The sequence below is a fragment of the Neolamprologus brichardi genome, chromosome 19, assembly GCF_056152115.1.
Source record: "Neolamprologus brichardi isolate AB-2024 chromosome 19, ASM5615211v1, whole genome shotgun sequence".
NCBI classification, from domain to species: domain Eukaryota; kingdom Metazoa; phylum Chordata; class Actinopteri; order Cichliformes; family Cichlidae; genus Neolamprologus; species Neolamprologus brichardi.
The window spans coordinates 12,920,582-12,947,702 of record NC_142122.1 but is presented as its reverse complement, the minus strand read 5'-3'; the positions used below and the strand labels follow the sequence as shown (position 1 = coordinate 12,947,702).

Genomic DNA, 27,121 nt, shown 5'->3' with positions numbered 1-27,121 from the left:
GTGTCTGCACATTGAATTAGTCTGTAGATCGCTGGCGACAGGACTGAGGACCGTCATTAGGTGGGGGAAACGGGCATCTTTATGGGGTCACAGTTTTGCAGTTAGTGTAGGCGAAAGGTAAAAAAAAAGAAAAAAAGAAAGAAATCCTTTAGTTACAAATTGGCCTGTGAATGGGAGTGTGGAAACCTGCAGGTCTCGGCTCCCACTCAAGCTGTCAAAAAATCACTGAGTGTAATTGAACATGTGGCTCGTTTTCAAGTTCAGTACCTTGGATGTAATTTCCAGCTATAAAAAAAAAAAAAAAAGGAAGATATTTTTCATGCTTGATAATAAAGTGACAGAATGGGAAACATCAGAAATGACACGCAGTGACAACCACAACACAGCCCGGTCTGTAAAAATGAAATATTTTAATTGGTGGCTTGATGATTCATTTTTGCAATCATAAGAAACAATCCCAGAAATATGCATACAGAAGGAGCCAGAGACAGACTGCACACCAACTCAAAAACAAAAACAAACAACACACATCTCTATCACACTCTTTAAAAAAAATAAAAAGCATGATGCTAGCGACACCCGGGTTGCTTCATTGTCACAAAGAAAAATGCTGTTAAGACATCAGATATACACAGAGATCAGACACAAAAATCTGAGCATAGCTTCAGAGCATCGGTAACTGGAATCATTTCGGTGAAAGGTTTGAGATTTCCTCTCACACTCTGTTCAGGTACGGGGAGTGTTTTTGAGGACTACTACACTTGAAACTGGGACGCTGAAAATGAAACGCTCTTGAGATACAGAATTGGTGTCTTATTTGTTCCGAAACCACTAATGCGGAGCCAGATATTATTGGTTTCGAGCCAAAACATGGACTAATGTGAGTGTGACTCTGAAAAAGAAGTTGTGGGCAAAACGCCCGGAGCTTAGGGGGGAAAAAAATAAATAAAAATCTCCGGTTTGAAGAATACAATGACTGAGATGGAAAAATATGAAAAAGGGAGCTTTCTCGTTCTATAACCATTTTTCTCTCTCCCTAATGCATTACTTTAAAAGAAGCATATTGACTCTGGATGTGTCCCAGTACATTTTCATCACCCCCCCTCGCCCTTGTTCTTTTCTCCTTCATAAATCATCCCTGATTTAAACAGAGCTGATCAAATAAAGAGATCTGCAGGAGGACGGGAGGATCCGGCCTGTTAAATTTCAGCTAAATTGTTCCCTTTGTTTACAAAAAAATAATAATAAAATAACATTAACAACCAGATGAATCATCTTATGTATGTGGATACCAGGAAAGCAGGTTGTTTGCCTGCATCCTTTGACTGAGGACACAAACAGCGGACTACATTCAGTTTAGATTCTTCCCGTCCCACTTTTACATTCTCTTTGTTTTCCCGCTTTATTGCTGACAGTGTTTGCTTGCAGGCAGGGTCGATGAGGGATTTTTTTCCAACTCCAATCCACTTTTAAACCCAAATTCTTTCAAAATGCTTCCTTCCATGCATGTGAAACGAATACATTTATTGTTTCCAGCCTGTAACTCAAGCCTAAAGAGAAATCCCACTGTAGCACAAAGTCTTGATTAAGTGATAATGAACAGATGTAGCTTTGCACCATATTTTTCAGTGAGCTGGGCGCTATTAATTTGATGACCTTAAAGTATTGATTATATTCCTGAGACGTGTTCAGCTAACCAGATAAGTTCCCAGCAGTTATAGAAAGGAAACAATCATTGGCAGAATACAGAAAATTGCAGATATCTCTCAGCTGCTATGGACTTAAAGTCGATTAGCTACAGATGACTGGAAACTGCTGCCATTAGAGCCCCATCTGTGACCACGTCAGAGGTCCTACGCAACCTTGGGCTATGAAGTCAAAATCTAATTTTCTTTTTACCTGTGATCTGGATAGAAGTTGTGTCTCCAGTTCTCTTTGTGGTAACTCAAGCAGCTACTTACTGTAGAAAACAATAAAATGATGACCCTGGGCTAAAGACGCATTTAAATACGATCTTTCCACAGGCTTCCTGCTCGACCTGTGCCAGTAGCTGGCACGCTGCGTGGAAATAGTTTTTCAGTCTTCCCCATGCAAATATTTAACTTTCCGGTTAAAAAGCTGACCCCTGTGGGAACTTGGAACAGCCTTTGAAGATACGGCCAGCTGCTGGATAGCACGTTTGGATTCCCTCCTGCAGTTTGCATACATAACGCTACATGACCAAATCACTGAATAACATACAGGGGAACTAAGGTCACCAAAGGAGAAAAATCCCACTAAGCTTACTTATGACTGATTGACAAAAATGCACATTAGGATTTTAAGTGGTCGTACTGATAGTCTTTATACGTAGCCTCATCATGGGAAAGAGACAAAGAAAACAAGGGTTAAGGACAGGTCGTGGGGGAGGAGGAGAGGGGAGGGGAGTATTATTGGCTTGCATCACTGTGAGGGTCGCACTGCTCTGACATGCTGCCCTCCACAAAAACAAAAAAGGCATTATAATTGGTCATGAAGCCACTCACTCGCAAAACTCATCGCATATCCTCTGTCAGTCAGTCAGGCACACTATTTACAAAGGCATACACATACGCCAATCAAAGGCATACTGTACATACTATTTACACAAACACACGCACTCTTGCAGAATTGCACTCATCCACACAGACTCACGAGTAGTCAGAGAAATTACTGTAGTGTAATGCAGACATAGTATCAGCAATAATTATGGTGACTATGATTCCCAGTACATAGAGGCACTGCTACCTCGCCCTGTCCGTTCTTCAGGGTAAAAAGACAGCTCCCACCAATGAACCGCGGGTCACCGGCGCTGTGGGCGCCCTTTCAGCAGGTAGGGCGGAAGCTTCTTTGAGACTGCTACTTTTACAACGCAGTCAGAAGGTAAAAGAAAGAAATGGGAATAAATGGTGAAACTGAAAATGCCACCCACTGCATTAAGAGCTCACATTGCCATGGTGACCAGAAGTTCCATGGCTCCCATCTCAAGCATTTGTCTGAGTTAAGGCTTCCAAAGCGCTTGCCGCTCACACAGTTCCTGGCAACAACCTGCAGCACACTCACTCCTCTCCCCTCCCTTTGATTTCCTCGCACCTATGTGAGATTCTGCGCTGTAATTGGCTGTCATTCTCTGCAGGATGGAGACCAAAAAAAAGAGAAATAATGAACTTATCAAGCGACAACGGCTGTGGAAACCTTGACTAGAAAAACAAAAAACAAAAACAAAAATTCCCACCCCTAAGAAGCAAGGCTTCAGTAATGGCTATGGTCCATAGTACATCAATCTAATCCATTTGCTTTGACTTATAAAACAAATAAAAATAAAGACATAAAGGAATTACTTTTCTTTAGGCAGCAATGTTGGTCTCAGTGTTATTACAATTGTGCTTTTTTAAAAAAAAGCATCAACACAGAAGGAAAAATACAAATAAATTCATCCTAAAATGAGAATGTCACTATTTCATGGCCAAAGCATGTTCATGGGTGAGATGACAGATTTTTTTTTTATTTTTTATTTTTATTTGTAAAGCAGAAAGCTTTTATTACACAACTGAGTCCAACTTTTCTTTCCATCTTTCTGGGGAAGTCTCTGACGGACCTTTTTCTTTGTTCGGCCCAGCAATCAGCGCATTTTCATAGCTCTCCCAGTTCCTTTGAAATTGGAGAATCCAGGAAGTAGACTGGTCCTTTTTTTCCCTCCTTTCTTTCTTTCTTTCTTTTTTTGCAAGGATTAGCGGGAATTCACAGACTTAAATTCATTTTCTCATGCTCCATATCAGGCCATAGAGACGGAGAGGAATACAGAAGGAGGAGCGGAGGCGGGAGAGCTGGTTGGGTTACTCAGCTGTCAGCGACTTTTAAAAATATCTCTCCTCTGCTCAGTCAGTAATGATGATGGGAGAGACAAAGAAATGCACAGGGGAGGAAAGGTCAAGCAGGCGCTAATAACAACTGGGCAAACCTCAATAATGTGAGCTGATGCAATCGACCAAGCTCAGGTTTCCATAGCAACCCACTCGGATTCTGATTCCCGCAGCCCAACTCTGGTAAAGTCTGTTTTCTTTTTTTTTGTATTTTTTTTTTTCCAGTCAGTCGGGTCTTTGAAGCAGGCGCCACTTTCTGTGAGTGTAAGTGTGTGTGTGTGTGTGAGTGTAAGTGTGTGTGTATGTGTTTGCATTTCACATTACATATGCATGTCTGTTGTTTGTTCTCATTCTTCTGCTACCAGCGGTTGATGATCTGGTTCATGTAGTCCTCAGTGGGGAGCCTGCTTCCCGCCTCCTCCGTTCTACCTCCCTCCTCGCCCTCCTCCCGCTCTCCGTCTCCGTCCTCCAGTGTCGACACCAAGCTCTGCTGGCTGCGGGAGGGCCACAGGCTGATGCCCAGGCCCTGGTGGCTCTGTTGCATGTGGTTCTTGATGCGCTGCTGCCGCCTCTCCTGCTGTCTGGTATACTGGTAGCGCTGCTGGAACAGGTCCCTGGCGTAGTCGTACAGCTCCATGTCCAGCTCGTTGAGCTCCTCTATACGCTGGACCTATTAAGAAGAGAGCAGGAGAAATTTAGCTGGGTGGATGAGATGGAGAAGGGGGGGGGGAAGAGTGAACAGGGAATGCTTTTATTAGCTTTTCTAAAAGTTTCAATAGCTCCAGGATCCTCCTTAGATTGCACTGATTTCTAATCGGTATTGTTTCCATAAGATTTTTAAAATTGACCTCTCACTCTAGTTTGAGGAACCAGAAAGGGTCAGTCATGGCGGACCTTTTTGGAGCACGGTGACCTGACTGCGTCATGCTCTACCTCGTGCTCTGCGTCAAGGACGGCCCGGCCGCTTGCTGACAATGCAAAAAACACAAAGTGTTCCCTTATCTGGAGTGTTGATGTAGGCGGGAGTAAAAAGAAAACTCTCTGTGGAGAGATGAAGGTCAGAACACAGTGATCATACTTGACACGCGGCTCATCTCCCTTTTTTGGTCAACTAAACTTACAGGGGAAGTGAGATGGATCACAAGTAAGGCCAATATGCTTGGAAATGCATGGAGCTGAAGGTATTATCACTTTAGCCATGGTATTGGATTGCTCTGGGATTGATGTCGAAGCCTTAATTTCTTCATCAACTTGTGTCCACTCCTAACCCAAACACTGACTCTGGGGACACAGGGATATGTCTGTGATTAATGACTCATCAATACTGCTCAATATTACAAACTCAGGCCCAGAAAGTTCCCAAAACACTCAAGGCACAACCCCAGAAACTAAATATAGTCTCAGTTTCCTCCATGCGATGCTGGGAAAGTTTCAAAGTTGGAATTGCGAAAATATCCCATGGTGACATTTGATCACATGCTTTATAGCGCGTCTGCAGAGAGAGGGAACTGAAAGAGAATCAGAGAATCACCAGCAGGGAGACAACAGAAACATGTTGTTTGGTTGTGCCATGCAGCTGGCTTTGTAATCTGCTGTGTGCAGATTGAACATGGAGGTGGGGGGTGTGTGTGTTTAATTAAGAGAATCCCTTTGAAATCTGTGATGGAGTGCTGGATATCATTTGCGAGCCATGTGTGGGATAACAGGGGGAAGCGACGTGATGCGTCGATGTTAGAAAATCTGAGGCGTTTGATCAGCGGCGTGGGGGGGACACCAGCAAAAAGAAAGCCAGAGAGAAGGCGCACGGCTATCTGAGAACAGGCGTCGAATTATTTAGAAACCGGTTTCAAACAAAAATGACTCACTGAGATCTTGAAGGGATGAGGGTAAGAGTGGGCTTTCAGCAGCTTTAGAGGAGAGTCTAAAGTAAACAGTCTCCGCCAAACCTGCTGATATAATTATTTGAATTCCTTTAAAAAAAACGTATTTAAATAATTTAGTTTAGCAGAGCGGCTTCGCCAAGATTTAAACCAATTTTATAACCTACTACAAAATGCGACACAAAAGCCACATCTGTCGGACTCCAACTTGTCACAATATGATATTTCCTCATTTTCATGATAATAACCAGTGGGTCAACCTTTCCACAGCATCTGTCAGAAGCATATTTTATATTCTCTGCTTCAACTGGTTTTGATGTATAAATCACCAGTCTGCTGTATACTGGAGGATTTCTCTTTTCTTTCTTTCTTTTTTTTTTAAGATGAGAACTGAGCTTAAAAACTCCCACACAAGTGTGAAGAACATGTTTAAAGCTGCTGTTTTCTCAACAGCGACAGTCATTCCAACTCATTTCACAGCAATATCAGACTGCAGACTTTTCTCTCCGTCTCTCTTTTTGCCATTTCCCCCCTTTCTTCATTTTGTTTCAGCTTATTGTACTTCTTCCTTTTTCTTCCAGTTTCTATTAAAAAAAAAGTATCTGCCAAGTAATACAAATTTGAATGCAATGAGAAATAAATCATCTTAAAATAGAAACAGCGTGATTATAGTATAAGCTAGTATAAGCTGCTTTAAAATAATTGCCAGAAAATTCTTATTTTTGAACATTCTGACAAATAAGAAAGAAAGAAATGTATAAAATATGTGTATATATTTTTAATTTTTATTTAACTTTTGTTTCAGTTTCTTTAATTTTTGTTACATCTACTACTTTTGTTACTTTTGTGCAATTTATTTAGGTTTTTCGGGGAAAAAGAGAACTCATATATCAAAGATGATACATCTGGCATTATAGAGTTAAATACAATGTTGCACTTACCGTAGTGTTGTCCAGGTCCACCCCTGCAGCCCGTGTGCTGTTGTACTGCATGAAAGGCCTGATGAAGCGCAACCTGAAGGTTCGTTCAAAGAGGAACTGGGTTTTCCTCTGGTACTCTGTCAAGCCAAAGAAGGCCATGTCTCGTAAGTTCTTCTTGGCAGACTCCAGGAGAAGCTGGGCCCTCTTCTTCTCTGGAACTGTGGACATGTTGTAGCAGCCTACGAGACTCAGGTCTGCCAACATACGAACCTAAAGACGGGAGAAAAGGACGTGAAGGCGGCTGTGCGAGCCCATGGAGTGTCTGTCACTCACTGCATGTGCAACAGAATTTATGTAGGTGGTACTAATATTACTTGGATTTTCACTGTTCATCGTCCAGCCTTGATCCTGAAATCTTTGATTTTGCCGGCACATCATATGTTATCTTTAAAATGTCGGTATCAGTAACAAATTTCCCTCTGAAATTCCAGTAGCAGGAGCAGATAGGAGCCAAGAAATTTTTGCTCCAAAGTGAGAGATCACTTCATTACCAAGGGTAGACAGGGGGCTGTTGAAGTACAGTAAACAAACAGACTGGACATAAATTTGGATTCACTGCATGCACCATAGCCCGCTGGTCTATCAGGATGCCTCAAGTATGCATGTGTGTGTGTTTGTGCGCGCGTGTCACATTTATAAGTCATAGGACCCTGAGTAATAACACCCCGAGGCTCAGATGAGATAAGCTGGCCAACACGTTGAGGTGGGAGACTGAGATAGCATGAGAAAAGGAGGTGTGAATTTGAGGTGTTTATGACCAGAAGGCACACTCCTGACCGTGTACTAGTAAATGTGTGTGTGTGTGTGTGTGTGTGTGTGTGTGTGTGTGTGTGTGTGTGTGTGTGTGTGTGTGTGTGTGTGTGTGTGTGTGTGAGAGAGAGGGAGAAAGATCTAGTGTATTTTCACTCATGCGGATTTCATCTTACAAGTGTACCATGCACTTTTTATATGTAAGAAATGAAATAAACAAGTTCTCCTGCTACTTTAACTTTAATTCAAGCCAAAGTGCATCTTTGCTGGTGTTTTCAACATCTGTACAGTAATTCTCATGGTGATAAAGCAACCTGATAGGAGAGAAGTCAGGCCTGGTGATGTGATGCAAGTTTGATGGACCATTTTTGACCATTTGTGCGAAAACTGTTAAAAAAATCTGTATCTGTAATAATATGAATGTCCAATTTCTTTTCAAACATCAGCATTGGCCTTAAAAATCCTATATCGCTCAAGGCCTACTTACAGTGCACAGGTTTAACTTATTTTATTGCTTATTTTTTAAAAAGTGACAGCACACAGTTAAAAGTATTTGCACAGCGTCAAATTTGCATCTGTTATCCCTGGACAGGTGGATAAAAACAACCACACTTCAACTGAAACGGCACGCAAGACAGTGCACAAAAGTCCATCAGTATTAAATTATGAACCAAATCAATGGATACAAAGGAATAACTCATGGTGACACTTTTGTGCTGACTTTAGACAACGTTTGAGGCTGGTTTTATACTTTACAAAGCTTCGTGATTCCATTATGGTTATGGTATGGATTTTTGCTTCCTCGCTACTTTTAATAAGAAAGCAAACTGAGCAAAGGAAGTCTTTTTTAAACTGTGGTACCCGATCACCAGTCGCTACCACTGCCAGGACAGGCCACACATCTTCTTAGAGGAGACAAAGCAAGACTACAGACAGTTTAAACATCAGGAATAAATGATAGTAAAATAACAATCTAGCTCTATGAGAATTTGCCAGTACATCTTCTTGTGTGTTATGAGGTAAAATAAAAGGGGGAAAAACATGGTGTACAGAAACTTTTCCAGTGATTTGAAACACATGCTTATGACCTTTCCCCCCCCTCTGTACCTGTCTGTTATTGGCCAGGTTATAAGGACAGTCCATGAACTGTTGCAGGGTGCACCCCGACCAATCGGACCCCTCGTAGCAGGAGGGCAGCTCCTCGGGCGTTGGGGTTCGTCCATCGCACATGTGCAGGGAGGTTTTCCACGTGGCGCCCCGCTGCACGTGCCTCCACTCGCTGAGGTAGCGAGACACGGGGTCCCTCAGCAGAGTGATGTAGTAGAACTTTCTATTTGGGGACAAGGATGGAGCAACAGGGAGGAGAGAAAAAAAAGCAGAGGTTACCTCAGTTGTACAGAACATTTCAAATGGTGTATGCACAGTTAAAGTCAAAAGGTAAAAACCCTTAATGTTAGACATTTAAGAGAATCAGCCTCGTGTGATGTTGTTTTAAGGGTGCAAAGTGAATTTTATTCGCCTCTTTACACGCATCAAGTATGCCAACAAGAACGCTAAATCAACACGCAGTTCTTTAGCCGACCATATGGTGGCACTGTGTGCAATGGTTTCCCGAAGCAGTTCATTGTGCATGCTCCTAACTCAGGGCTTCACACTGAGCTTGTCATATTTAGTACCACATTATTTGCATTTACTAGAAGCAGCTCCGTGTTGCACAAAAGAAATCTGGGTGGAAGACTGGAAGCCAAACTGCAAATGAGCACAGGAGGAGGAGGAAGTGAGCGAGAGAGTTGATTTGTAAGGCAGAGGGATCGGGTCAGTGTTGGGGCCATGCTGTGCAGGAAAGGAAACTGCTGGCACAAGCACATCTCATGTGTGCAGCACACATCTCCACGCTGCAAACATCCTTCTGTCTCGGGCTCCGACGCGCACACGCGCGCGGCAAACATCCTTTCCCCTTCCTTCGCGCTTGCACCAAGTCTCTCTGAGAGATGACTCATCCCGCATCTTGGATTTGGATGGAACCATTTCTGTGGTGTTTGTCTGTGCGTGTTTGTGTGTGATGTAATGGTGCATAGCACAGTTCAACATCTCTCTAGAGGGGACACTCCCACCAGAGTGGAGACCTTTCTAGGCCTTCACACTCCAGCTAATTACTGCAGTCTAATCAATCAACACATCCTCATTAACCAAAACGCACACATATAACCCACGCGTGTATGCTTATGTGTGACTATGTGCCTGCAGCGTGGCTCAGAGTGGCGGTATGGATTTGCCTGGGCAGCAGACGCACGTCAACTGTCAAAAACACACGCAGAGGCACACACGCTGCCCTTTTCCCCTGGGCCTGCATCACATCAGAGGAATGTTTGCAGAGGGAATTTTGTGTGCTGACAGAACTCTACGAAATCGCCTGGTTCACACACAAGCCGCCTCTCATATACACACAGAGTCTCTGCTTTCATCGCTAAATCTTGGGCTTCGCACTACAAAGCTCGCCTGGCGAGAGAAGCGGGACTGCTGGGTGGACACAAAGCCCCAAGTGTCACACAAACAGTAGCAGTGTCTGGCTATTAAAAAGTGGCAACATCCCTGAAAATCCAGCAGCACTAGCAGCTGCAGCAGGAGGAGGGAGATCCTGGACAACAAAACAAATAAACCCAAAATCTAGCCACAGCTGAGAGATAGAGCATCATTATATAGACAAAAAAAACCTAAATCCAGCAGTTATGAGGCGATCCCGGAGAGCTAAAGAAAAAAAAAAATCATCTGGGAGACCCTGCACGACAAAACAGCCACACCCCGATTGTAGCTGCAGCACAGAGACATCTCTGCAAATGAAACAAATCAAGTAGCGGGGGGGGGGGAGAGAGAGAGAGAGAGAGAGAGATCGAGATCATGAACAATGAAACGACTAAACCCTCAATCCAGTGGCAGCTGGGAGATCCCAGGCAACGAACCAAACAGACCTTCAATCTCGGAGACAGCGGGGGGGGTGGAAATCACAGCCACAGAAACAAGAATCTAAACTCTAAATCCCATCACCCTAAACCTAAAATCTCCCCCACCCCACCCCATTGCACCCATCTAATCAAAAACAGAGGAGAGGCACAGTCAAACTGGAGCCTGCAGGACACCTGAGTACATTATAGAGATTCCTGCGATGACATTATCAAGATTCCTAACACTCCCCAGAGTGAACTGTGTGTGTGTGTGTGTCTAGCAGTAAGAATATGCCTATTAAATCAGTGATGACATTTTCCCCCTCTTGGCTTCCATTCCACTGAAAAAACACGGTACTGTTTGGCCCTCGATACAGGAGACGGGAAGGGAGAACGAGGGAAAGGGTGAAAAACGGAGCGGGAGGGGAAAAGAAAAAAGGGGAAGCTAGAGCCAGAGAGAGGGAGAGAGTTAGGAGGGGGCGGAAGAGAATTTCAATTAGTTTTCTAATACTGTGAAAGCAGTGAGGGCCCCAAGCCCAAGTGATTTATCAAAGTTATGGCTCCTGCTATAATGAAGGCTCAGGCATATTACCAGGCAAAATAAATAAATAACACGCACACAAACACACACGAGGCAACACGAATAGGAACCCACACACAAACACACACGCAAAGCCAAATAAATGATCTTAAACGGCATGCCGGCCTGTCGTGTCTGCTGGGTCAGGCAGACTGCGAAACCAGTGCCGCGGAGACTTTCTCGCCTTAAAGCCTAATGATGTCTGGCCGTGTACTCGGATCCCAAGGTAATGATGGTTCAACCCACACACACACACACACACCTAGCCTCACGTATTTTTACTCACTCACCAGCAAGGCCACTCCCTTTTCCATGTTTTTTTTCCCTTGGCTCTGAGGGAGTGGAACATTACAACAGGTATTCTGGTTTTTTCCCTCCACCACAGGTGACATGGCTCGTAGCTGAAGCTTATGCGCACTTGTCAAATCAGCTACAAAGGTAATATGAACTGCTCAATCTCTCACCGGCGAGATTAAAGATCGTCATACTCCGGCTGAGCACGGCTGTGGATTCGCAGTCATGACACTGCAGCTTGAAAGGTCCCCTCCTGCAGACTACATTTAAATGCATTGCATTGTTTTCCTTCCAGATTCGCCGGTTTGCCTTTGTGTTATCTGCAAAAGCAGTCAAAATTACATTTATGAAACACGTCGACTAATCGGCGAACACTTATAGATTTATCCCGTCAGACTGGTGGTGTGTGGAGCACTGATAAAAAAAAAGACAAAAAACAAGACGACTGCTTGATGGGAAGAGGTGTGAGGAAGCTACTGCGGGGCTTTGTCTAGTACCTCTTTTACTTCCTCCCTTTTTACTTTGTCCTGATCAGTAAAACTGAATTCAAAATTGAGGCTATAAGCTCATTATGAAGCTCACTAGGTGACTGGCTGACAAAAACAAAGATAGGACGAAGAACAAAGCAAGCCCATCATGCAATGATTCCAGTAGTTTTCCATTTCGAGAAATTTCCCCCTCTTTTCCTCCTTGTCCCTTGTGCGCATCTGTATTTTTCCACATTTTTATATTTTATTCACATTTCCAACTTTGCCAAAACTACGACGACGTCAGGAAACACTGAATGCTTGTGATTCCTTGCAAGTTTTGGTGGACAACTTGGAGGACAACTGAATAAACACAAAACGTGCTAGACTCATCCCTCTATAACAACGCAGTCCAGACTCTCTACAGTGCAAGTAAGTGTGACAACAAGTGAGGTTGCTGAGTGTTATCAAGAGGAAACACACAGAACTTGGCCCGGCTACGGTCCCTCAGAGCCCGGAAAAAAACATAACCCTGTTTCCTGAGGACCTCAAATCATCACTTCTACAACTTCTACCTCCTTTTTTTTTTTAAAAGCCTCTATTTCCTTCTGTTTAAATCTTCCCTTCCCTCTGGGTCGTCTACTTTAGCCCATCCAATCTAGGAAATTTTTTTTTTTCCTTTTGGAGTAACACCCTGAAAGTGCGACACCCAAATACACAAGAGATGCAAACAGTTTTTTAATGCCTTAAGAACATGAAAGGGTTAAGACAACTTGTTTAAATATAAATCTGAGGGTGTTTACATGCGTAAATCATACTCATCCGGCCCTATAAACACAGTGACGCCAACAGCACCCTATGATGTCGCAGCCATGATTTATTAATAGTCTGGATGGTCGGTGGAACCAGATCCACTCAAGAATGAACTTTTTCCACCTCTAAAAATAGAATTGGAAGCAAAACCACCGCAAGGAGAGTCCAAACTGACCATTATGCTTTAATGCCAACGCCACAGGCTGGTGAATTTCTCTTCAAAAATCAGACAAAAAGGTTGGAAATAGCAGGCGAAAAACTTGCACGATGTGCAGAATATCCTCAGATTGCTGGTCGATTATGCAAAGATTTGCAGCACATCTTGTTTCTTAAAGATGATGAAGAAACGCTGAGGATAACTTGTGTAAAAATGAACCTCATTTGAGATAAAACAAGCAAATTTAAAATAAAATGTACTTTATTTCACTTAATGTGTTCAAAGTAGGAAGGATTGATTGAAATTGGGATACTGTGATCAGACATTGGCCAGAGGTGATCAAATCCCATCACTTCTTTCTGTCAAAATCCACCATGTGGTCCAGTTAGAAGTTTACGGTCTTCTGCATGGTGGCAATAACGAAGACTAAAACGAAATGCATCAGGAACGCAGAGCACGTTTAAATATAAACCATATAATATAAATACATAAGTACTGGTTTGCACATTCGGCTAACAAGCAAAAGCTCTCAAGTTTGATCCTGGGAGGAGACACAGAAAATGCATCAGACATAAAAACCTGTCAAATAGGAGCCTGGTTAAGAGATATATATATATATCTCTATATATCTATATACATATACATACATATGCATAAAATCACAGTTACAGCCATAATTTTTAACATCACAGCTACATTTGATACATAAACGGTTTTTAATTAGCACCACCACAAAAGATGCCAGAAATCAGACTTGAACATCCTCTCCTTTTACCACTTATATATGCAAGTGTGACTTTGCTCTTTTTTCTTGTCACATTTAGATTTCTTCGCCCGAATACCACAAACGAACATCAAGATTTGACGAGGTCTACACCAAAAACGAAAAATAAGAATCAGATTTTGAATGTGTGCGTGTGGTTTAACTCTCAATAACAGGCACTTTGAATGTTGGCAAAGGAGCTGGTGTGTGGAATAACATGGCTGTAAATTCAGATGACATCAGCCATGTTGGAGTGAAAGCAGGGATCAACATGTCGGGACTTGACTCTCAGCAGACTACCACTGAGGACTTCCTTCACGTCATCATTTGGATGAACGCGCACACTCGACAAAGGCCTAAAATAATTGATCGTCAGGTTGGACACATGTTGACCTCATTTTATAAATCAAGTAGTCAGTCTTTTTGGGAGTTGGCAGGCTTCAAGCTCCAGAACCGTCCCCCCCCCCCCAAAGCTGACTTATAGTGCCCGTTTGTCCCTCTAAAAGGTGATCTCTTGAGGCTAAACCTCACCTCTTTGCCTCCCCCCTACTCCTGTTTTCCTGTTCTCCGCTCTCCATCCGTCATCTCATCCCGTGTGTCCCAAGTATCTCTAGCCAATAATGACGCACCGAGACAGACAGAAATAGACCCTCCGGTTCAGACAAGCTCTCTGGGCGTCTTCTTCTTCTGGCTGCCCTGGCTCACTCTTCCTCCCTGTACCGCTTTCTTTGTTAGTTGATCAATAACAGCCTCGGGACTCAGACAGCCTGCCTTGGTAATTTGGACTTTAAACACAGAAGACGTATGAGAGACTGAGTGGAATGAAAACAGAGTGGGAGAGACGGGGGAGGAACAGGAGACAATGGGGACAGCGCTGGGGTGAGGGGACGCAGAGAGAGCACGGTGGGATGAAGCAGACATCCAAGAGTGTTTGTGGTTAAATATTAAGGACATTAACAGAAATTCTTTGTTCTCTCAACAGCAAGAGAGGAAATTTATGGTTTCTAAACATTTTCCATTTAGCGTATCCACATTTTCTCTATATCAAAATATCCTGACTTTGATTTTTGGATGAAACTGGATATGTGCTGATGTGTCAAAGAAAATGTGACTGGGATAACTTGGCTAAGGCCAACCTTCAGAGCAACAGAATTCATAATTATATCACATTATGACCTGTAACTGCAATCATTATTTGGCTAAACAATGAAAAAATCAGTTGTCCGTAACCATATGTAACATCCACTAAGGGATTGCTTTGTGCAACTAAATGTCCAAAACCCCCAAAAAACAGCAAATCAAACCATTTAATAGAGAATCTGATGTCATTTTGCTTAATGAGACAATATTACTGAGCGGTCTATTTGTGATTGAGAGTAGAAGTAAAAAAGGGCCCTACTTGAACTGATGTTGAAATGAGAGTCGGTGGTTTTTATCTAGTAAATTGAAGACATTCACAAGTAGGTTTTGCAGTAGTTACACAAAACCAGCAACTTAGATTTGTACTTTTTTTTTTCTCCCTTAGAGAAATCACATTATCACGCGATTAACATCATCATTCAGCTTCACAAACAGACAGGATTACTGCCACTATTAAGATGCAAAATGAAATCGTTGATTAACTGATCAGAACAGGTAAGAGGAAATTAATTAGCACTATTAATGATCTAATTGCTCATTTATTCAGTCTGTATATTGAACACTGGTTGGCTCCAGCTTATCAAGAATGTGGATTTGCCTCTTCTTTTTATCTCTCCGAGTTCTGGACTTTCTTCTTTCAGACACTGAAAATGAGTGAAAAAGCAGTCAATCCAGTCTTAGTAGGTGACCATTTATTCATATCCTTTTTTGTTTTTTAGTTAGTTTAGGCCAAACGCTCACCTACGAATCATTCAAATATAAAAAAGGTATCTAACTGAAGGGATGAGCCAGTGCTCTGTCTCCACACAACCAATATCACAGCATAGAACCAATTTTAAGTTGTATCTTTAGGCAGTAGCAGCCTGACACGAAAACACGATTTGTTTCAATTTCTTTAGTCAAATCTAAGCAAAGATAACACAATTTCAGAGGCATAAAATAGTTTTTGTGCACCAACTAAGTGATTCCTAAAGAACTATTAGTAAAAAATGAATAGTTTGACATGATGTGTATATAGACTTTTCTTTTAAATTATGAGGAAATAGGTGAAGAACAAAAAATAAGTGACAGGTTTGAAGAAAAATATCTACAGCAGATGAACAGTGAAGTTATGCCCTTAAGAAATAGGAACAAATCCAGTAAAGACTTAAAAGCTGAATCTGGTCCTTCAGTTTACCCATCTACTGTTCACTGAAGCTTCAATGGAAATGGTCTCAGTGGCTGTCAAGAAGCCATTATTAAGAAAGGGAAACTGGTAGAATGGATTGGGGTTTCCCAAAGTACGCAAATACTAGAACGAAATTTTGTGGCAAAAGGTGTTATAGAGGGAGGAGTCGTAAATGTGAAGTTTTTGGTTCAAAATTGTCATTGATGGAAGTATGAATAAGATTTTGAGCCACTATGCACTGTATATTGTACTTCCTTGTAGGGCTGGGCCATATCATACCGTTCACGGTAATACTGGTATAATGTTGGGCAACGATAAGAAAATGAAATATCGCGATAGAATATGGGTAAAATGCGCATGCGCAGTGCCTTTCTTTTCATACGCACATGGCAGAAAAAGCATGGCGGAGAATGAGAAGGGCGACAGCGAATCGTTGAATGAAACGGATGAACCAGAATTGGTTTGTAAAAATGCTGCAACTTCAGTGGTGTGTAACTGGTTTAGCTTTCGTCCGTCAGACACACAACAAAGCACTATTTTTGGTAGAGCATGCTAGCGGGCCGTCGTTATTACCGTGTTTTTTGAAAAATACGGCACACTTAAAATCAATCCTTTGATTTTTCTGAAAGTCGACAGTGCCCCTTATGATCCCGTGTGCCTTATGTATGAATTCTGGTTGAGTTTACTGACTTCAAAACGACTTTATGTACACGGCGCTCGAAAATCTGTTAAATGTTTTAGTACGACTTTGCTAAGCTACGAACGCACTGCTTGATGGATTGTCGGAGCATTACGGCTATCGTAGGCAGGAGCCTCGCGGAGTGATACGTACTGTGCTTCAACATAATATTACCGTATTGTGTGTGTATAACCTCTTTTTAAGTTTTGTGGATATTATACATGGTTATGCTGAGGATATGTCGGCCAATTTCCACTGGAAATGCCTTTTGGTTAAACTGTCAGCAAGGAATTTGCATTTGCACTGTTAAATTTTTATATAACTTCAATGCACATAAAAACAGCTGCTTGTTTAAGTAAAAATACATTGATGGGGTTTTTTTTGGCACTAATAAAGTTGTGGAGTTTTAAAGTATTTTGTCTAGTGTCAATTATATCGTCAGTTATATCGTTATAAATGTATATCGTTATAAATATTTTTGGTCATATCGCCCTGCTCTACTTCCTTGTATGTTTGCACATGTTTCAATAGCTCCCATTTCATTTATGTCACCCAGCAAAATATAAAGAACTGAGGGGTGACTGAAGAGTTTTTGGTAGGACTGCAAGATTAGCAAAACAACAATTACTGTAGTTGTATTAACCAGCCTTTATTACTCATTATTTTGTCAAGAGAATGAAACCAGTGCCATTAGGCGCACATTTTGCCAGCATCGCCCCCAAAAAGGAGGCTTATTATGATGTACAGTAACAATTTTGAATCGTCGTTCCACTGGGGCAGTAAATTTGGATCCAACACCGAGAATGCTTCAGAGCCCCTGCAGTCATTAACAAAGCATTCAGGCGAGCTCTTCTCTACAAGCAAGGTATTCTTCACAAAAAAAAAAAAAAAAAAAAAATGCAAGTTGGCAATGCAAGTGGGAGTTGCTGTGCGACCATAACTAAAAGAGCGTGTGAAACCTTGGCTTTTGCCATGAGTGCAAAATAACTCATGGCTCGCTGCATTTCAGCACAGAAATGCATCCTCTTCGTGATTACAAGACAAAGAGGAGCAGCAAACAGAGAGCAGAATGCCTCGTACGGAAGTGTAGCCCACGGCTTACGGAGCTGTTCGTTACAGTTTGGGAACGGACAAAAACAAAGAGAGGGCAGGAGGAAAAGAGAGACAGGGGAGGGAATCCCCTGAGTGCAAAGCTATGTTCGGCAGGAATGTACGGCCGCCTGTTCGCTCATGTAACTTGGCTGGCAACAGCCCAGAGAACTGTCTGACAGACGGAGGGAGAGCGAGAGGGAGCCGGGAGAAAGTAAGATGGATATGGTGAGAGGTAGATGGGTGGAGGACAAGGAAAGTTGCACAAGTAATCGCAGTTCATTTTTCATGTTTTTGCAATTTTATGTTATGCGCGCATGTTAGGATAGGAAGATGTGGCTGTATGAGATGTATCTGCAGCAGATATACAATTCTTAAATGTCGATGTTTCCCTCAACATTTAGAGTGGAAATGATGATTAATTGATTATTCAGCCATCCAGACAAGTTAACCTGCAGCTAGCACGACAGCTGAATGTCTCTGTTTTTGACAAGCTGGGACGGTTTGATATTTATCAAAGTAGTTAGCAACCACTTTCATGTCCGTGATACGCACTTATAAGCTCATATTCATTCCAGCATGTAACGCTCATCACCGTGTGACCAAAAGCAGCAGTTAAATTTTGTGATGCAGAGTGAATTGGCTCATCTTAAGAAAAGACCCCTCCCCCTCCCCAAATCTGAGTTTATCTTCAGTTTTAAGGGAGATTATGACAAATAACTGCAGAATGTGTGCTAAGTTTGCCTCTGGGCTGCAGCTGTGTCCCAAAGTAATAAAGAAGTGATTATTAACTGAATTGGGTGCAAAAAGGACCACAACGAGAGTATAAAGATCGCAGAGTGTGGAATAAAGCACTCTAAGCAAGTTTAAGAAATAGTGCACGGAAATAAAGTGGAAATGTATGCTAAGCTGCAAAGAAAAATCCAATAAAACAATCTGCTATAGTCTCCCAAAGCTGAGACAAATAATCGGTGTTGTAAGTGTGAGCGCAGTAGTAATAAAAATTCAGTAATCAGAGTCCTTTTTCATAATCATGCATCCAGTTAAGCAGAGGAAATGTGAGCCAGGAAATGAGAGGGATGAAGGTGGAGCGTCACGCTGTTTAAGGTAACAGACTAAACCTGATATCCTGTTGTGTGTGCGTGCATGCAAAAGTCCCCTCCACCCAGCATCATGTTCATGTGCCTCCTGATACCGAGGTCAAAGCAATCACTTTGCTGACATATGGAAAAGCTGCAATCAACGCAACCTCACCCACTCCTATTGCACAAACGCACTCGAGCACACACCTGCAAGTTGTGACATAATCCTCGCCATATGCGGTGATGTTAGATTATTGATATGTCCCAACAGTTCACTTATTCCAATGAAGGGGAGGGGGGAGGAAGAAGAGGAGAAGAAGACGAAGGAGGAGACTGTGCAGAGTTTGGGGGCAATTAAAAGGCTGGATAACGAGGCTAATGAGTAGACAGGTGGCCCCATTACAGAAGCAGCCGCGCACACTCATTAACACACACACACACACACACACACACACACACACACACACAAAAACCTCCCCTCTGGCTGGGATTAGTGTGTGCACTTTATGTGTGTGCGTGTGTGCATGTGTGTGAGACAGAAAGGGAGAGAGACGCCCCTGTTTGTCCGTTAATCAGTCGCCACATACGAGACTGCAGGCAACAGGGTGTTTTCTGTGTGCGTGCATTGTGTTTGTGTGTGCGTGCGTGACTGGAGGCGAGAGTGTGAAATTGGAGTGATAAGGCAGTTAACATTCAAACCTCCCCACCTGCCTTGTGCAACCCTTTCCACGCGCAGACACACCACAGCGCTCTCTTTACTTCTCGGCTCCAGCGCTACATCTGTATATATGCATGCGCGTGTAGAGAAAGTAGGCATTCAGCTGTGTGAATAAACAGGATAATGAGATATTGCTGAGCCAGTAGCAGCGGTGGATAGTGTACGCTTGTGTGTTCGTTACCGAGAGACAAAAAAGGCGAGGAGGCAAAAAAGCGAGACTGGGGATTTTTCTTTCGTTTGAAGTAAACATCCTTTTAAGGTAGTGTCAAGCGTTTGCCCGAGAACGGTAAAAAAATAAATAAATTTTGAAAAGAGCAGCCTGATGCGGGTGTAATTACGCAGACATAGATAGGCACGCTGATGCTTCACGATTACCCGGAAAGTTGAGCATACATGCAGCACAAAGAAAAACAAAAAACAAAAACTGCAGTCACATGAGGATAAATCTCAGTATCCTTGAAAAGTAAAAGTGAGAAAGGCATAAAAAACAAAATCCTCTTCAGGTAAAAAACATATATATAAATAAATATATTCTCAGGCAGTAAGACAAAGAGTTTACTTAGAACCAAGTGAGGGATGGAAAGAAAGACAAGTCAGGAAAAAGTGTAGAGGTAAAGACTAGGTGGAGTTAGGAAGGAAAAAAGCGAGCACGGAGACTTTGAGGAGCCAAAGGCCAGGAGAGCCCAGTGAATTTGGAATATATTCCTGCATGTCAATGGAGCTTGTATTGGTAGTAGTTATTATCTTTTTGACTGAAAACGGGGAGAAGGGAGATGTGGGGGAAGTCAGTGAGTCAGCCAGGCCTGGAGACAAGCCTGAGGCTGGATTTACGCGGTCCGGCCTAGGAACCACAACCTCACCCTGGGGAATAGGACAGGGACAATTGGTTCTTTAAGAATGGAGGGAAAAGTGTGAAGGGAGGAGGAGGAGGAGGGGTGAATATGAGTGATGGATGTGTGTGTGTGTGTGTGTGTGTGTGTGGTTAAGGGGTCCTCTAAGCCCAATTAAGCCTGACTGCATGTCGGAGGGCTGTGCCAAACATGCCCCACCTGTTTAGAGAGGGCCAAGGGGCTAATGAGCAGTGCCTGGAGGGAGGGACTGGCATGAACAAGGCGTGGAGGAAAATGGGAAAGAAAATTCCAGGGAATTAAAGAATAAAGGTGGCATTCCCTAGATTGTGTCCCCATACACTCTCTCATTATGCAGCCACAACTTGGAGACACAATGTCAGAGGGATTTCACAGCTAAAATTAGCCTTTGTTATCATGTGCAATCATACAACACAGGCTATATACATGTGACAGGCCAAGGCAAGTCCAAACGCACAAGACACACACACACACACACACACACACACACACACACACACACACACACACACACACACACACACACAAACCCTCCAATCAGTCGGGCAAAAACAAGCAGCCAAGGAAATTACAATCAGAGATGGTCAGCAGAGGCAGGAGAACAGGAAGAAGGGGGCATAGCAAAATAATAACAGCCAAATATTGTGCAACAGGCGCAACAACTGATTTCTACAGAATGCCTGTGTGTCTGTGTTTGTGTGTTTGGGTGAAAGAAGACTATTGTCTAGTAACATAACTTGAGCTCACAGCTCCAGCTTTGTCTCAAATAAGCTGTGAGGCTATAGCATCCTTCCTCCTCGCCTTCCCTCCCCCCTTACCTTCAATCTCTTCAATAAGGGTCAATCTATTCCTAAAAAGCAGTTTGACATTTTGGGGTGCAAGTTAAATAAGAAGCTGATGTATAGTTATGGCTAACAACCTGGTAGCTTAAGAGGCCTTAAAAAAAAAAGCAAAACAAAAAACCCCAGCACGTCCTCCCTCGTCTAAAAGTCATTAAATCTGCCTACAAGCTTGCTAATTAACATGTTATGACTCGTCCGCTTAAGTGGTATAAACACTACTTGAAATAACCCCACAATAACCCCATTACACTAACTGTATTATAGTCTGCTAAAAATCCTCTATCAAAAACAGCCTGTGACAGGCAAACAAGAGAAATTATGTAAAATGGGAAAGACTGTGGAAAGACCTGTCACGGTCTAAAAATATTTAGGCAAACAATCATGTAAAATTACAATTTGTGGCTTTTACACTTTTTGCTCACAATTTTTGTGTTGGTTAAACAAAAACGATTAGATATTGGAGCTTTAGAGACACTAATAGGCAAATTTATTTAATGTGACCAAAGCCACATCTGACTTTGGAGCTTAGCCTTATTTTCCTGTTAGAACAGAGCATAACAGGGGAAAGGGTAAGGCCCATGAGCCACACAGGCCTAGAGATTAGGAGACTGGTCACTGACCAATGGCAACTACCTGTTGCTAGGAAAAAATGTATTCCCCGACTGGTTTGCAGGTGGTTGCTGGTTGTCACCAGGTGAAATCGGAGAATTTCAAAGTAAAGGTCGTGCCTTGCCACACCAACCAACATGTTAGAAAAGGCAAGACCTTTACTTTAAAGGTGAATAGTCTCCCTTTTAGCTTACATTTCACATTCAATAGTTTCACCAGCACTCTGTGACTGCAGCAATTAACAGGTGACCAAATCAATCTTAAGGAGGTTTCTGGTGCAGCACTGTACAGCTATTAGAGGTCGAGTTCACCTAACGGCTGCAATAGTTCTCCAGGGTTGCTCTTTCAAAGTGCTGTTGGGGATCTTGACAAAATTATAAACGCTGAAAAGTACAGTCAGATTTCAATCCACCGTGCAATACCATGTGGGAACAATCTGATTGCCAACGGCTTCATTTTTCAGCATGATAATAATCCCAAATACACTGCCAGTGAAGTAAAAGCGCACCTGAATAGAAAAATACATCAGTCATGAATTGGCCTCCCTAGAGCCCAGACATCAACATTATTGAAGCAGTGTGGGATCATCTTGACAGAAAATGGAACAAAAGGCAGCCAACATCCAAAGAAGAGCTCTGAATGGCTTACAGGATGCCTGGAGAACTATTCCTGAAGACTACTTAAAGGTTTTCAGGTACTTTAATAGAAAAAAAGAATGTTGTACTCATAAATATAAACCGATTAGTGTGAATCAGATCTATGTTTAATCATCAGGAAAGACAAAACATGACTAGAATGTGGATTAAAAACGTCATCATCTTCCTCCTCGCCTCAAGCTTCACCTCCTAAGCTGAAGTCAGGGCTCTAACACACAAAGCTGTGCATAAACATGCTTATTTATTCCTGATATTGTCACAGTTACTTATTGTCACATTAGATATGCGGCCCTCCTGTCTCCATGGCTGACAGCAGGCCAGCTAAACAACAACAGCTGGTTAGAGACTAATTCTATTGCAGCTAATGTTAAGCTCGAGTGTAAAAATTAAACTTTCTCTCTGATAAACAGTTTGATCACATTCTCAAATGTTAAATGTCCGAGTCCAAAAATCCAGGTTAAAGAAAGCTTCACTAAATCTAGCTAACAACAATAAAAACACCAGCCCTTAATAATAGAAAAGTTCTATAACTCACCTCAGTATCACCGTCACCTGATTCTTAAACTTGTATTGGACTCCACAAAGTGTTACAGCCTGGCATAGGTAAACAGCCGACTGACATCCTACACTGACTATAGATGAACAGTAGACCGAGTTGTTTGTTCTACATTGGCCACCGTAGCCAGGATTTTGCACTTGGATTGGGAGGAAGGAAAACAGAATTCAGTTGACAGGAATTTGCAACCTACTGACATCTAGTGGTGAAATTTTACATATTGTAACTTTAAAGAAATTATAAAAAAAACTTGCCCCAGAGGTCGAGGTCATACCAAATATTGATTATCAAGCTCGTTGGAAATTTTATTTAAACTGAGTTCGCTCTATTTTTGCCTTACATAGTGCATTTCCATTTACTTTTGCATGTTTATCATTTTGGTAAAATCTAAAGAAATGATGGTGGCTCAAGACTTTTGCACATTGTGTTTTTTTTTAAAAATTATTTCGTTGCACTAGTGCGCTGTTGTTCAGATAAGACAGAAGTTTTCTAGTGAAACTTGAATCAAGACAGTTTGTGTGCGCATGTGTGTGTGTCTGTCCAGCTTGATCAACATCAGTTTATTCCTTTAATAATCCACTGACCAACAGCTTTAAATACACACTTACACATTCAAGTGGCCAGAGCGTTAAGGGGGATTTTAACTGCTTATTTAATTCTTCACACAAGATCACGCAAACACATACACGTTTGCGCTCCATACACACACAATCAACTGGCAGCTGCTATCAGTGAGATTAAGGCCAGTGTGACAGACGTGATTTCAGGCTACATCTGCGACAAAGAGAAAGAGAGCAGAATAAACCAATGCAGAGCAACGTGCAGCTAACGTACACTGAGCAGCAAATTGTTCCTAGCTAGTGGAGAGGAAAAAAACAAGAAGGAAGAGGAAAAGCAGTGGAGCCAGGCACCATCTGTTGGGTGCATATTGACTGTGCATTCAGAGATTCAAAAGGCTGTTAATTCTGCACAAAACCCAACACAGAGGGCAGCTGGAAAGACCTGGAAATGCTGTTATGAAGTAACCTTTAAACAGGAATTAGAAAAGGCAAAAGAAGATAAGATGTAAGACTGAAGAGGGATGAAAATCCATGCCCTTTTGATGTCTCCGTCTTGGGTTAAAAGAAAGAAAAGGATTTAGAAAAAAGAAGAAGAAAAAAAAAAACCAGATGTTGTGTTTGCATTTGATGCAAGCAGGCTTTTAGCAAAGGAACCTGGCCTTTGGTCATAGCTAAAATTGAATTAGATCTCCATTTAGCCTGCCACAAACAGCTCTGCTCTGCCAGTGCCCATGTTCTCTTCTGCTCTCAGCTCCGTCTCCCCTTTTCTCTCACGACTCCCTCTTCCTCTATCCGTCTTATACCATTACGAATGACACCGAAAATAATTGAAAAGCCCGCTCCGTCCTCCACAAAACTTCAAACCTGCTTCTCAGCATGGAAAGAGGGAGGCAGAGAGATAGAAGAGAGACTGAAAAAGAAAAGTGAAGTGTAGAGGGGAGTATTTTTTGTGGTGGGGGGTGTTGAGCTGCTCATTGATATGACAGTTTGATTTTCTGGGCTCTGCTGTGAAGCAGCTTAAGGGGGCATCCCTCTATTATAAGGCCCGTGACATCTAGCCTCTCTAGCTCTTCAGCCTTCACCCTGCATATGTGTCTATGTGATTCTAAGCTGTGCATGTGTGGCTCTAAGTACATGTGTCTTTCACCGTGTGCGCATGTGTGTATGTCCGAGTCAGACGCTCCCCTGAGTTTCCAATCTCGGATCACATGCAGGGGAATGTGGAGTTGGAGCAGCTGCTATCCTGGCAACACTCCTCGCCAACCAACTGGGATAAAAACTTACCAAGCATCAACACCCCGACATTCAACACAGCAGAGCACAGGGTACATGCAGTGTGTGTGTGTATATATGTGTGTGTCTCAGCTTAAATAACCATTCATGTTGTCAGCAACTATTACGCATTCAGCTAAGGACCCTACCCGGAATTATTTAGTCAGAATTCAAAAGCAGGACAATTGTAAATGTTGGTATTTGGAATTTCTTCCATTTTAAAAAAAAAAAAAAAGGTGTGCTAAATCAAAAGCCCAGAGACCTGTTTTGGTATCAACAGCGCCTTTCAGAATTTGTGCCACCTGGTTGGAATTGGCATAAAAATCCATTCATTTACTTTATATAACTAAAGTGGCATAAGGCTGCTGTTCTCCCAGCACGAATCAACCACATGCTTTGGGATTTTCTTCCAATAGAAGACGAATGACATGGAAAAACAACAAGTGAAAGGCTGATGGAAAAAATATACATCACAGCTGGCGGGTTTATTCTATCCTCCAAAATGAAAGTAAACAAAGGCCAAGGGTCAACGCTGGAGTGCTCCCTTTAGAGAGGCAAGAAAAATGAAAATAGAGTGAATAAATATCTCCTTTAATGGTCATGTAATGGGACTAGTCCTCGTACAGAAACAAAAGAACAAAAAGCCAGCTGAATAGAGAGTTTGGGTAAAGGGTGTAACATGTTTAATGAGAGCAAAAACTGGAAGACCGTGAAAGACCATTTAGTGTCATGTGAACCAAAAAAAAAAAAAGTTGTTTGTAGCTTATTGTGCACAGGTCTGAAATCAGCAAAAGGAAATCTTGATTTTCTCAAATCACCCTCTTTAACCCCTCACACTGTCAACAAGGGGGGGGAAAATAATTCTGCATGCATATTTTTATGAAAACATAACATAAAAGTCAGCGCTTTTAGTTCTTATTAGTAGTTCTTATTTTGGTGGTGCCAGGAAAGGCATCTGACATAAGCTCTGCCAGATGAAAAACACTCGGAGCAGACTTTCCCAAACTCAAAAAACGAAACAAAAACACACATGATCTATTGAATCCTGCAATTTAAATTCCTATTCAGATACCGTTTTCCTGTTTTGATGAGAGAGAAGGCTTCACATCCAGCTTCATGTTAACAGAAGCCTGTAAAACTGTGGCTGGGTGCACGTGTTCAGGTGCTGGCCGCGTGAGATCACAGCCTTTGAACACAAAAGATATCATAACGCACACCAGTTTGCCCCCTTTGTTTCAGAAAACGCACAGCAGTTGTTTTTGCTGCTATATAAAAAGTGCTGCTTGTAGAGTTTCCACTCAGCTTCTTCGCAATCCACTTTAACAAAACACAGCCACTCTGTTGACTCGTTTGACATGGTGCCACTTAGTTTGGAGCCAACTCAGAGTAAGCATTAAATAAGTTAGACCCAGCGGTCTCCATTAGGTTGGGTGAGCTCAAAGTTACCAAAAGCACGGGGGTGTTTTTGAAAAGCTGTTGATGTTGTGCTTTTCACCATATAAAAGTAACACCACTGATTGTCTCAATAATATGTATTGAGTTGGATTAGTGGGTATCAACCAACCAACCAATCAGCTAACCCTGAGCCTGCAACCCTATTTATGAAGGTCCTTTTATAACGCCTTTTTTATGTTGTAATAACATCAAACTCATCAAGCTACCTACTAAAAATGTAGGACCGTGACAGTAAATAGGAGTCACAAGCATTCAGTTGGCCAGATCTATGTGGAGAAAAAGCTGCAGACCGCATCGTACAGCGGGTTGGGCATTTATTCATAACAGCTATGTCCTGTGTTTTGGAGCGGATATTAGTCAATGGAATGTCTACATAACAGTAATAGTATCAGTGTGTGAAAGTGTGTGCGCGAATGTGCGGCAGCACATCCTACCCGCACCAATACGAACAATGCGAGATTTTGTCTTGTTGGAAAGATATTAGAGACTGTGTGGGAGGCTGATATGTAATTATCCTCATGTGCCCAGCCAGAAGAAACATGTAGAGACGAGCACACGAGCGCAGTGATAAAGGGGAGAATCAGGGTGAATCCAAGAGAATCCCAAACAAATCCTTGGATCAGATGCTGTGGTGACAGTGTTGGGAAGTGGAACGAGGAAAAATAAGAAGCCAGACTAGGCGACTGGGGGTCCCGGTTAGTGATTCCGTGTTAATGTGCTGGTTACAAGAGAGTATATTAAAACTCGCAAGAGACCATGTGCCAAGGGAACAATATACTATGCAAATAAAGCTCCTCCATATGGTGAGTCAACTGAGCACTAAACACACACGTCTGCACTGACGAGCCAAGTGCTTTCCCTCATTTTCATGCTAAATCTGCAAAGCCTTGTAACTGCTATCCCTGCTCAGCCTGCGACG

The 27,121-nt window shown here is 42.4% G+C and overlaps 1 protein-coding gene across 1 annotated transcript in view; it reads right to left on the bottom strand.

Moving 5' to 3' along the window:
- Positions 1-391: 391 nt before the first annotated feature.
- Positions 392-27,121, bottom strand: part of hs6st1a (heparan sulfate 6-O-sulfotransferase 1a) — a 60,127-nt gene continuing 33,397 nt past the window's right edge. The window contains exons 2-4 of the mRNA XM_006798394.2: positions 8,599-8,821; positions 6,703-6,951; positions 392-4,551 (exon numbers count right to left, since the gene is read on the bottom strand). Coding sequence (XP_006798457.1) covers positions 4,240-4,551; positions 6,703-6,951; positions 8,599-8,821 — 784 coding nt within the window. The 3' untranslated portion in view covers positions 392-4,239. The remainder of the gene's footprint in view (positions 4,552-6,702; positions 6,952-8,598; positions 8,822-27,121) is intronic.